Genomic DNA, 12672 nt, shown 5'->3' with positions numbered 1-12672 from the left:
GCATTTAACTCACGTGCCAGATGGGTGAAATTTCACAATCTGTATTTCAACCCTTGTATGTGCATATGTATTTCTTAGGAAAACAATGCAAACCCTGCACGAAACTGACTCAGCTGATCTTCTTTCACTTGTTGATAATGCATACTTTCTATCAAGACGCTCTCCCTGCAGCTTGCTGATGAGTAAGGAAGGGTGGAAGGACAGCAAACTATGGGCTGTCCTATTCTTCCTTCCTTCTGTGTGATTATCTGCTGCTGGTGAGGGAAGTGGTGGCTGGTCCAGGGCAGTAACACAAGTAAGGGGAAACGATAGAGCTCCTCAGCCCAGAATGCCATGGACCTCCTTTGTGCAGTCTAGCTCTAGTTGGAAAGGAAAGTCCAGTCTTCAGACCTGCCGGCACCCCACTTTGTTATAGTCGTAACTTGAGTCTTGCCGAACTGCCATGCACGAGGGACCCCCGGGATTCTGTGCTTGTGGGGCGTCACAGATGCTGTATGCAAACGCAGAAGAAAGGTACGGAGGATGCCCGTGCAGTGTCATCACTCTGCTCACGCGCAGGCTCCCTTGTCCTATCAGATTTCACTTACAAATTCAAAAACCAAATTACTAAAATCTCAAGACAACAATGGGGCGCCTGGGTGGCTCAGTCAGTTGAGTGTCTGACTCTTGGTTTCAGCTCAGGGTTGTGAGATGGAGCCCCAGATGGGGCTCCATGCTCAGCGGGGAGTCTGCCTGAGATTCTCACTCTCCCTCTGCCCCTCTCTCCTCTCTAAAATAAATAAATAAATCTTTTTAAAAAAATTTTAAGACAACGATAGCAGAACTTTAAACCAATGACAGGCCCTTCTGAGTGTGGGGCCCTGGGCCATTGCCCATGTCACACACTCATAAAGCCAGTCCTGCTGAGGGAGGCAAGCCGTCTTCAAGGGGGAGAAGCACTGCATCACCAGGTTCTGGCTCCTGAGTCTCTGAGCTGAGAGGACACACTCCCTTATGGATGCATATATTGAGGCTTGGGGACAAGGAGCATAAGAGTTGGAGCTCCTTCACTTGTAGGTGACAGAAGTCCAATTTAAAATGAAAAGAGGAAAAAATTTTTTTTAATTTTTTTAAATTAAAAAGAGAAAATTATTAATTCTCATAGAAACTTTGGGTAGCTGTGGCTTCAGACACACCTGGATCCAGGGGCTCAAATGATGTCAGTTTCTTTTTCTCCTGTTTATCTCTGCTTCCTTTCGTGTTAGCCTCATGCTGAGGATAGCAAGATGGTTGACAAACCCTCAGCTTGGCCAATCAGCAGAGAGCCTATGTCTCCTTCCCAGTAAAGCCAGCACAGGTCTTATTCTTAGCTCTGCAGTGATCCCTTTGGCCACTGGAGGAAGGGGACAAGCAGAGGTAGGACAGATACTCTGACAGGCCACAGGGTGGGCAAGGAGCAGTAGCCCCATAGAAAATCAGGGTGCTGTTACCAGAGGAAGGACACATGCATTTGGGCCAGCAGAAACACCAGGTATGACTTGTTCAACTTCACACTGAAAGTTAGAGGGACCTTTCCTGACTAAGCTGTCTGGCCAGCCCTACCCGACACCTGCACAAATATTCTAGATGATGTGTCTTATTGACTTCCCTCATAAAGCTCTTCATTTCTTTGCCAGTTTATGGGCTTTCTCCCCTATATTAGGTCCAGTCCTCTGAGAAACAGACACCAAGAGACTTGTTGGGGGAACACCTGAGAGAAGAAATGAGAAGGGAGCCAGGAGAGGCTGGGAGATTCACTTTGGGGCTGGTCTGCCCTCTGGGAAGGGGGGAAGGGTGGAAGAAGGGGTGGGGTAGGAGGAGTCCCACACTGCAAGGATGCTCTAAGGAAACTGGAGCCAAGTCACAGAGCAGTCTTCAAGCCGGATCAAAGGAGTCTGGCACCTGTCAGGAATGGGCCTACCACAGTACCCCTGCCACCCTCAGATGCTGGCTAGAAGCAGCCCACGGGAAGCATGGCCTCTGGTCAGACACAGTGGATTCAGAACACGGCCGCTGGGCAGTCAGACTCCCTGCAGCAGGACAACGGAGTGGCATGTTTTCACGGCCACCACAACTCCAAACCCTCCGTCAAAATCGGAGTGCTTCTATGAGGCAGGAACTCCAGGGTGCAACAGCTCTGAGGTGGCCATCAGCTAATGAGGGCTGGCTAACTGGGAGCTGCTAGGCCTTCACTCCCAGCCGGTGCTCCTCCCACCACACCACACCCCACCCATCTCACTGCAACTCCTGTTGTTCCTGGGATCGGGAACCCTTTGCCATTTACCTGCTCTAAGAGGCCGAGAGCCCAAGACCCTACAGGAAAGATGTCATGTCCTTTTCTAGGGTGGTTTTCAAGGTATGGTCCCTGGATCACCTGAAATGGGAATAAAATTCGATTGCTGGACCTAGAGAATCAAATTCTCTAGGAGGAGAACCAGGGAGTCCCTTGAATCCCGCCCCCCACCCACCTCTAGCCCCTCCCACCACCACCCCGTGACTCTGCAGGCCCTAAGACCAAGCAGACTCTGGAGGAGCTCCTCTCTGCACTGAGTATTCCCTTATTGAGAGCCACAGGGCACGTCCCCCAGCCCAGGGCCAGCTTTCTTAAGACCGTGCAGAGCTCTCCCTATCTGATGTCTCTGTCGGGTTCCCTCCTCCCACCCCAGCAGAGTCCTAGGAGGGTATCTCAAGGTGCTCACTGGTCCCCTCGTTCCTTCTGTCTCTTTCAGATCCACAATGTGGGCACGGGGCTGTGTGCTGACACGAAGCATGGGGCCCTGGGCTCCCCACTGAGGCTGGAGAGCTGCGTCCGGGGCCGCGGGGAGGCTGCCTGGAACAACATGCAGGTAAGGGCCACTCCTCGGGGACGGGCAGCCAGCTACCCTGTGCAGCCTGGAATGCTCTTGTGGTCAGGGCTGGGAGAGAGAGGTCACAGGTCAATGATGAGTGACAAAAGTTAGCCCAGGGGAGGAGTTATACGAGCTTCCTGAATACCTTAGAAAGAGGTATCCTTCACATTGCAATAAAATCACCAATCGGGCCCATTAGTTGCACAGGACTGACACTCAGCCCCAGTGGCCTTCAACAAAAAGGAGAACATACTGGCTCATGTCACTGTAAAGCTTAAGTGCTGTTCAGTGGGACCCCTCCAGGGTCTCAACTCTGCCTCCTCTCTGTGGGCTTCATCTTTCACCTGGCTCTTCCCATGTGGTAGCAGATGGGACCACCAGCTGCAAAGGCTTCCCATCCCTCCATGAAAAGGCATGTCCCTTTCCAGAGTTCTGGAAAAGCCCTGGGTCACTCACAAACTGGCTTTCCTGAGCCAGTTACAATAGGGATATGATAGAGTCCTCATATTGATTAGGCCCAGGTCACATACCCACTCCTGGAGCTGGGGGCGTGGTCAGCCTCACCCGAAGGATGGGGAGAAGAGTAAAGAGGGTGTCTTCTCCAGGAGATCATGCCCAAGGGGTGTTATCAGAAAAATGAAGAGTGCAAGCCAGCAACGCAGGGAAAACCACCACCCCAAGAAACTGCTTCCGTGATCCCTTCCTCCAAGCAGTTAACCCCCAAATCAGACCACATCCGCTGAATCTTGGTTCAAGGTTCAAGGTTACATTTTTATAGCCTCCTTACTATGGGTTTTCTGGCATTTTGGAAGTGCAAACGGATAGAAGCCTGTATCATGGGTCCTCTGCAAAGACAGAACTCAGAAGGGATGCGTGGCATGAGTGCTGAGAAGGGACAGCACCGCCTCTCAGGTGGGCACGGTGCCCAGCCTGACGGTGTCTGCTCCTCCCTCGGAAATCCTTGTTGCTCTCCCTCCTCCTTTCTTGATAACAATTCTTATTAGAAGTGGCTCTCCTTCCCTGATTCTCCTGCGTTCTCCAAGGCAGCGTGTGACTGCTCCCCACACCCACCCCACCCTAGGACCTAAAAGAGACCAGGAACAGCACGGGGCCTGGATAGAATGTGCCCGAGTTGCTCAGCCTAGAAGAGCCTCACTGTGTGGCAGAGAGTCCACATTAATGCCTGACGATGCCCTCAAAAAGCAACAAAATGGCACCTGGGTGTGTAGCTGTGTCAGCCTCCCCCCCCTCTGAAATGGGAAGCATGGCAGCCCTGTTGCCCCAATGAGATTTAGATCTCCCAGGGCTCTCAACCACCCTGAGCAGAGCGCTGTAGTGAGCCTGCAGAGGGAAGAATATGAATTTAAAACGCAGCCCCTAAGTTACAGAGGGCCTGGGAAGCAATCAGGAGGCAAGAGCTCCCAGTACCACTCTTTTGCCACCGTCATGTCCACTTCTGGCCAAGATGGAGTGGAGTAATGGGTCCTGGATTTACCCTCCTGCCAGAAACAACTGAAAAACAAACAAAATATGTGGAAAACTGTTTTCAAGAGAGCAGACATCAGCCAATGGAGGACAGTAATCCTCAAGGGATAGCAAGAAAACAAGGTAAGCCCTGTGGCTGTCCCAGTCCTTCCTTGAGAGAGTCTCCAGGCCACCGGTCAAGGATGACGACCCCGGGGGAACCAAGCCAACTTCTGAGCTGGGGAGACAGCACAGAGGCTGTTGGAGACCAATGTGGGTGAAATTCACAAAATAGAGTATGGGTGAGGAGAGCGCCAGACACAGAGAGAACTTGCGGGATTTACCAAGTGCCCCTTGGGCATTTGGTAGAGAGCTGATCCGTGCATGGGTGTGAGCGAGCTTCCAGGGCTGGAGAAATCCTGCGTGGATGAGAGGGAGCCATGCCTGGTGCTCATGCAGGGCCCGGGATGGTGCCTGTTCTCAACAGCCCAATTGGAAAACAACAGGATTATACTCAAGAGACTGACAGTGCAGTTGAAAACCTTCCCTCAAAGAAAAATCCAGGCCCACATGGATTCACTGGTGAATTCTGTCAAACACTTAAAGAAGAAACTTTACCAATTCCACAGAGACCTTTCCAGAAAAGGAAGGAATACTTCCCAACTCATTTTGTGAGGCCAGCCTTACCTTAGTAGCAAAACCAGGTTAAGACATTATAAGAAAATTGCAGACCAGTATCCCTTGTGCACATAGATGCAAGAATTCTGAACAAAACTTTAGAAAATCCTACCCAGTGGTATATGAAAAGGATAATTCATTATGACTAAATGTAATTTATCCCAGGAATGCATGGTGGGTTTAATATTAGAAAATTAATCAATAGGTTCACCATGTTAACGAACTGAAAAAGAAAAACCATATAATCACCTTTTTTTTGAGATTTTTTATTTTTTATTTATTTGTTTTGGTAGAGAGACAGCCAATGAGAGAGGGAACACAAGCAGGGGGAGTGGGAGAGGAGGAAGCAGGCTCCCAGTGGCGCAGGGAGCCCGATGTGGGGCTCGATCCCAGGACCCTGGGATCATACCCTGGGCTGAAGGCAGACGCTTAACCACTGAGCCACCCAGGCACCCCTATAATCACCTTTTTTTAAAATATTTGAGAGAGAGTGAGAGTGAGCACTAGTGGGGGAAGAGCACAACTAGGGGGAGAAGCAGATTCCCCGCTGCACAAAGAGCCTGATGTAAGACTCGATATCAGGACCCTGGGATCATGACCTGAGCCGAAGGCAGACACTTAACTGAGCCACCCAGGGGCCCCCATATAATCACCTTTACCCAGAAAAAAGCATTTGACAAAATCCAACATTCATTCCTGATAAAAACTCTCAGCAAACCAGGAATAAAAGGAAACTTCCTCAACTTGATCAAGGTCATCTTAAAAAGCCTGCAGCTAACATTATACTTAATGGTGAAAATCTGAATGCTTTACCCCTAAGATCAGGAACAAGACAGGGATTCCAACCTTACCATTTCTATTTGACACTGTACTAAAGGTTCTAACCTGTGGCAAGAAAAAGAAAAGTCCTGCATGTGGGCAAAGAAGGAAAACGATCTTTATTTGAAGACTCTATGATCGTCTTTGTGGAAAATTCAATTCAATCTATAGAGAAACTACCAGAACTAATAAATGAACTTATCAAAGTTGTAAGATACAAAAACCAATTGTATTTCTATATATGAATAATGAAGAATCAGAAATTAAAATTAAAAACAAGCACTTATTATAACAATACCTGTACACTGAAACATTGAAAACTACAAAACATTTTTGGTAGAAATGAAAGAAGTCCAGGGGCACCTGGGTGGCACAGCGGTTAAGCGTCTGCCTTCAGCTCAGGGCGTGATCCCGGCGTTATGGGATCGAGCCCCACATCAGGCTCCTCCGCTATGAGCCTGCTTCTTCCTCTCCCACTCCCCCTGCTTGTGTTCCCTCTCTCACTGGCTGTCTCTAGCTCTGTCAAATAAATAAATAAAATCTTTAAAAAAAAAAAAAAAAGAAATGAAAGAAGTCCTGAATAAGTGAAGATCTGTGCCATGTCCAGAGGTTGGAAGACTCAGAATTGTTGTCAGTTCTTTCCAGACCACTATGTAAGTTCATCACAATCCTAACATCTTAGCAGGCTTTTCTTACAGAAAGTGAAAAGCTGATTATAAAATTCACATAGAAATGGACAGGACCTAGACTATCCAAAACAACTTGCAAAGGAAGTCCAAAGTTAAAGGATACACACTGCCTAATTTCAAGATATATTATAAACTGTCAGTAACCAAGACAGTGTGGTATTGACATGAAGACAGATCAATGGAACAGAATCGAGAGACCAAAAATAGACCCACGTGTATATGGACAATCAATTCTGCCAGTGTTTAAAGGCAGTTCAGTGGAGAAAAGATAGTCTTTTCAACAAATGGTCCTGGAACAATTGGATATCCATATGCCTCAAGAAATTCTTCGATACATACCTTATATTATATGAGAAAAATTAACTCAAAATGGTGCATTGACTTAAAACCTAAAACCTTTTAGAAGAAAATGTAGGCAACAGTGTTTGTGACCTTGGATAAAGCAATGATTTCTTAGATAAAACACCAAAAGCACAATCCATAAAAGAAAAACACTGATAAAATGGACTTCTTTTTAAAAAGAAAAAGCAAAAACTCTTCTTTAAAAGAGGAAATCGAGAAAATAGGCAAGCTGCAGGCCAGCAGGAAATGTTTACAAAACACATATCCGATAAAGGACTTGGATCCAGAATTTGTAAAACTCTCAACGCTCAATAATAAGAAAACAAGCCAATTTAAAAATGGGCAAGAGATTTGTGCAGACACTTTAGCAAAGAAAGTATATCAGTGGCAAATAAACGCATTAAAAATGGTTAACTCGTTGGAAAAATGGAAATTAAAATTCAGAAGATTGACCATACCAAGGGTTGGCAAGAGTGTAGGGGAACTGGAAGAATACCCTGCTGGTCAGAATGTAAATGGTACAAGCACTTTGGAAAACAGTTTGGCAGTTTCTTAAACATTCATCTATCATATGATCCAGCCATACCACTCCGAGGTATTTGCCCAGGGGAAAAGAAGGTATATGTCTATACAATGACTTGTACACAAATGTTCATAGCCATTTTATTTGTAATAACCAAAAACTGAGAGCCCCCTGATGTCTAAGAACAGGTAGAAGGAGTATGTTGCAGTGAAATACTACTTAGCGATGGCAAGGAACAGACTATTGATAAATGCTGTCGTAACAAAATGATATTGAGTGGAAGAAATTAGACAAAAAAAAAATACATACTCTAGGATTCCTTTTATTTAAAATTCTAGAACTTGCAAACTAATCTCTAGTGATGGAAAACAGAGGAGTGGTTGCCCAGAGGCATGGGGAGTAGGGAGGGACAACAGGAAGAGACCACAGGGGATGTGAGGATGCTTTTGGGGTGATGACCTTGATGGCGGTGGTGGTTTCACAGCTGTAAACAAGTCAGACATATCAAGTTGTGCACTTTCAATGGGTGCAATCTATTGTACGCCAGTTAGACTTCAATAAAGCTGCTGAAAAAAACCGCTTCTCAGCCAAATGCAGTATGTGAACCTGGTTTGGATCCTGGTTCAAACTGTGAAGAGAAACTTAGAAAGCAAGAGCACTTGAACTCTAGCTCCTTGATGACATGGAGGACTTCATGGTAACTTCTTATTGCTGTCATGGCACTTTGGTGAAGACTGTACACCTGACGTGATGTGAGGTCTGTAATTTGCTTCAGAATAATGTGGGGGTGGGGGTCATGGTGGGGGTAAAGCTGTAACAAGAGCATCGTGCATTGGTAACTGCTGAAGCTGGGTGATTGAAACAGGTGTGGTCAATACTGTTTTCTGGATCTCTCTGTTAAACGTTTTCTTGTCACTCCAAAAGAGAGACAGTCCCCTGGTTTTGCTGTCCCCGTGACGATGTCCCTGTATGTACAGGTGTTCACCTTCACCTGGAGAGAGGACATCCGGCCAGGAGACCCCCAGCACACCAAGAAGTTCTGCTTTGACGCCATCTCCAGCAGCAGCCCGGTCACCCTCTATGACTGCCACAGCATGAAGGGCAACCAGCTGTGGAAGTACCGCAGAGTAAGGCAGGCCGTGTGGGCGGAGCAGAGCAGCCGGCAAAGCAGACAGGCAAATAAACACGCCGTGCCTCCCTCCTTCCCTGGACAGAGCCCCCTCACTCATGCATTTGTCCCACAAACCCGCCATGCCCGACTTCTCAGTCATTCGAGAGAAGCCAGAAATCCAGATTTTTTTTTTTTTTAAAGATTTTATTTATTTATTTGACAGAGATAGAGACAGCCAGCGAGAGAGGGAACACAAGCAGGAGGAGTGGGAGAGGAAGAAGCAGGCTCATAGTGGAGGAGCCTGATGTGGGGCTCGATCCCATAACGCCAGGATCACGCCCTGAGCCGAAGGCAGACGCTTAACCGCTGTGCCACCCAGGCGCCCCAAGAAATCCAGATTTTTATGTGAAATCTCTAGGATCTTCAACGTTGGCAACTGGGTCCATTAAAACAAAACAAAACAAAACAAAACAAACAAAAAACAGCATGAGGACCAGTGAAATTGGGCCGGAGGCGAGCGTGCTTAGGGCCCAGATGTGGCGCGCATCTCACCGGGCAAGGCTGGCCCAGCCAGGCCCAGGGTGAGGGAGGGCAGGGCCCGGAAGCCTGGCGGGGGGCGGGTAGCCCTGGGCTCGGGCCGCAGTGCTGGCGCCACCGCTGTCCTGCTGCAGCCCAGGCGCTGCCAGGCTGACTGCCCCCCTGTTTCCTAGGACAAGACCCTGTACCACCCGGTCAGCGGCGGCTGCATGGACTGCAGTGAAAGTGACCACCGGATCTTCATGAACACCTGTGACCCCTCTTCTCTCACCCAGCAGTGGCTGTTTGAACACACCAACTCGACGGTCTTGGAAAAATTCAACAGGAATTGAGCCCTCACGTCTCCTCAGCAGGCCTGGCAGAGCGGTCCCTGGCCCCGCCGCAGCCTTCCTCTCCCGAGGGAGGCAGGGCTCCTGTGGGCACCATGATGCGAGAGGTGCTGGCCAACCGGTCCAGGGCACAGAGTGCTCTTACAGCTGCAGCAAGGTGTCCACCTGGTCCCCGAAGCCGGGGGGGTGGAGGTGGGATGGAGAACAGACCCCACAAGAGGCCGCACAGAGAGCAGTGCCTGCTTTAACCCCCGGTGGCATCCTGGAAATCCAGGAGGGCCTTTTCAACTTGGTCACCGAGGTCCCTTGAGCATTATGTGGGAGGAATGCCAGGGCAGCCTTAGGCCACCCCAAAACAGGTCCCGCAAGGTTGCCTAGGCTTCAGATGGCTCCTACGTGACGGTCCTCTAGAAAAGAGGCAACTTTTGCTGGTCTGGGCAGCTTGCAGCACCAGTGCCCTTGCCAGCAGCAGCAGGACAGGGAGGAGGTCTTTCTCGGGGCCAGTGGCGCCAGCCCTTCAGTATCTGCCTGTCGTGGGCTAGCTGCAGTTACCGCCCAGCTTCTGTGCTCTGTCACAGCCCCAGGGGATGCGATGGAAGGCCTCACCTGGACCCTCGCAGTGTTCGATACTGAGCACTGGCCAACTGCCAGGCCTGGGGTCAGAAGCGGGACCCCCAGACACTCCTTTGTCGCCACGGACACATGGATGTCTCCCCTTGCTCTCTGGGCACTTGAAATGTCCACGTCAGTGCTCTGCGAGCACGGGACAGCTCAGCCACCAGCTGCTCAGAGCTGTGTGTCACTTGGCCTCGGCCCGTGGAGAAGGCCTAGTTAGAATACCTCCAACCTCGATATGCTGGAGGAATTTCCCCGATCAGTGCTTCCGCTTTCCTCTTTCTGTCTTGGGCAATTACCTGCCTCGAGAAAGGAGCAGACATGTGAGGTGCTTGGAGGCCTCCAAGTCGCCCAGCCTCTGACCTCATCATGGCTCTGCTTCTGATCTAGAACTCCAGAATTTTTCAAGAATTCTCTCACTGGATCACAACCTAGAATGCTACCTAGGATTCTGGTATTCTAGCATCCAGTATGGATTTCTGGAATGTTGTGATTTAAAAGAGCCAGCCAAGTGTAGTACCGTCAAGGCAGCCCCCCAGCCTAGAGACAATCTTTGAAATCCAAGGTTGGTGGTGTCAGGAGAGAGGGGGTGGGTGACCTGTGTCCAGCAGCTCATACCGGAGACCTTGGTATGACACGGTCCTCAGCGCAGACCCGAAGCCCTGCAACCTTCCCCCACCCTCCCAGCTGCAGTGGAGTAAAGCACCCAGTGTCCCACGAGCAGATGTGCACCCAGCTCCATGCCAGTCCCTCGTGTTTACCTTTTGCTTTGTTAATTATGTGTCAGACTCCCAGAGGGCTCCCAAACTAATAGGAATCATTTCGGTAACCAGCCTGCCACCCACTGATTCTAGACGTGGAAATCACATTCCACAACCTATGGCTTCCACCAGCTAGTCAGGGAAATACTTGAAATCAGTATTCCAATTAGAGTTGGATCTCTCAATTGTGTCATTTACCAATTAAATGAGACATAAATCTGGGAATAGAGCCACGAATCTGCCTTTGAGATGCTGGCTGATCCCAAGGCCATTATGTCGGGGGAGGGGGGCGGGGAATAAACTCCCAACCACCACCACCCCCCCGATTAAGCATAGAGCTGGCAAAGCATCACTTCCTCCACTTCTGCCCCCGCACAAGCCCTGCCCTGGCCACCTGTCGGCAGGAGAGGTGGCCCCTGTGCTCCCAAAAGCTTGCTTGTTGATCCCTTGTGTCTTTTCCTGATCAGTGCTCTATCTTTTGAAGTGGCCCTCCATAGGAAGGAGTCCGAAGATGAGGCCCCTTCCAGGATCGAGGAGAACAGGAGTGTTGCAGTTTGGAGAGCTGAATTAGGGGTCATCATCAGAAAGCAATGCAGCGTCATTAAAATAAAAACTGTGCCTTTTAAAAAGAAAAAAATGCAAATGTATAGCAAATCCCTAAACTTGAACAATTTCCTAGTGCCTTGCTAGACAAACCTACAGGGGCAGGGTTGGGGGAGGGGAAACATGGGTGGTGGCGTGTGCAGTTTCTGTTGGATGAGTGTGTGTTTCTGAACTTCTAATTTCAAGCAGGAGATGGGCCTAGAGCAGGATCTGAGACGGAGAAGCCTCTCGAGGGCCAGAGGCCAGAGTTGTTCCAGTTCGTGCAAGGAACACTCCAAATTAAAAGGGCAGCTGGACAGCTCGTTTAGTCCGTGGCCTGAAAGGGCCTCAGCAACCCCAGGGGGAGGGCTCTGTTTGGAGGCCATGCCTGTAGCCCCCATCCCAGCCCCCAGGGTGCCAAGCACTCTCTAGATTCCCATGTGGTCCCATTCCAAGTGGCTGACCATGTCCTCGGCAAGACCGGGACTCGTGTGGAAAGCAGGAGCAGTGGCAAGCAGGCCGCAGACTTCCTCTTTCCCATCCCTTGGTTCTCCTTTCAAGTCTGGTTTGCCCCCTAGACAAGGGAGGGCTAGTTCCCCCGAGCAGGTCTTGCTGAGCCCTTGTCCGGAGATGCTGGGACTTGACGGTGTGTAACGGGGGAAGGGGAGAGAGAAGTTCATGGCTCAGCTGACCAACTGGCGGATTACAAATCCTGACCGCTCATTGTTTTGGCCTCATTTTTGAAAACCACCTGTCTCCAAGATTCCACTTCCTGCTCACACTGCCAGCTGTTGCTCAGGAAGGCAGCCAGGAGTCTGGAGGTGCTCTCATCTGGGTAGTGGGTGAGGATGGGGGCCCCTCTTCCTCTCTTTATTCTGAGCAGGCGGTCACAAAACAGGGTGTGGCTGGAAAGTATCATGACCGTGGGGCGCCCCAGCAGCCTTTCCACAGGGGGCCTCCAGAAGCATGTGGCAATGCAGGGAGCATCTTTGCTGTAAATACAAGGCCTCGGGAGGTGGCCAAGTGTGCAGACACGTGTGTGAAAAGCCAGCCCACCGCGTGCCTCCGCCTGGAGCTTTCAACTTTGAAAACCATCCAGGAACTAGCCATCCTGCCCTTGAGGAAGAGCTAGTTCGGAGGCAGAAGGGGGTTCTCCCACAGGCCTGGGGAGAAGGAGCCCTTCTCGCTGCGGGTGCAGCAGACAGACCCCCGACGTCCACATTCTCTTTACTTTGCTAACCTACCTGTTGAATTCTTTTTCTCCTGAAGAAAGAGATGATATCCTTTAAAATGACTCCATATTTCTTTCCATGCATCATTTTTCTGTCTCTCGAGTCTCAAAAGAGCGGCAAAGC

At 49.8% G+C, this 12672-nt stretch overlaps 1 protein-coding gene across 1 annotated transcript in view; it reads left to right on the top strand.

The window, feature by feature from the left end:
- The window catches only part of GALNT10 (polypeptide N-acetylgalactosaminyltransferase 10), a 221597-nt gene extending 212235 nt beyond the window's left edge, over nt 1-9362 (top strand). Inside the window, exons 11-13 of the mRNA XM_002917167.4 lie at nt 2748-2864; nt 8360-8509; nt 9204-9362. Coding sequence (XP_002917213.3) covers nt 2748-2864; nt 8360-8509; nt 9204-9362 — 426 coding nt within the window. The remainder of the gene's footprint in view (nt 1-2747; nt 2865-8359; nt 8510-9203) is intronic.
- The last annotated feature ends 3310 nt before the right edge of the window (nt 9363-12672 follow it).

The sequence above is a fragment of the Ailuropoda melanoleuca genome, chromosome 3 (assembly GCF_002007445.2).
Source record: "Ailuropoda melanoleuca isolate Jingjing chromosome 3, ASM200744v2, whole genome shotgun sequence".
Taxonomy (NCBI): domain Eukaryota; kingdom Metazoa; phylum Chordata; class Mammalia; order Carnivora; family Ursidae; genus Ailuropoda; species Ailuropoda melanoleuca.
The sequence above is the reverse complement of the archived record's forward strand: the minus strand, read 5'-3'. Positions and strand labels throughout refer to the sequence as shown.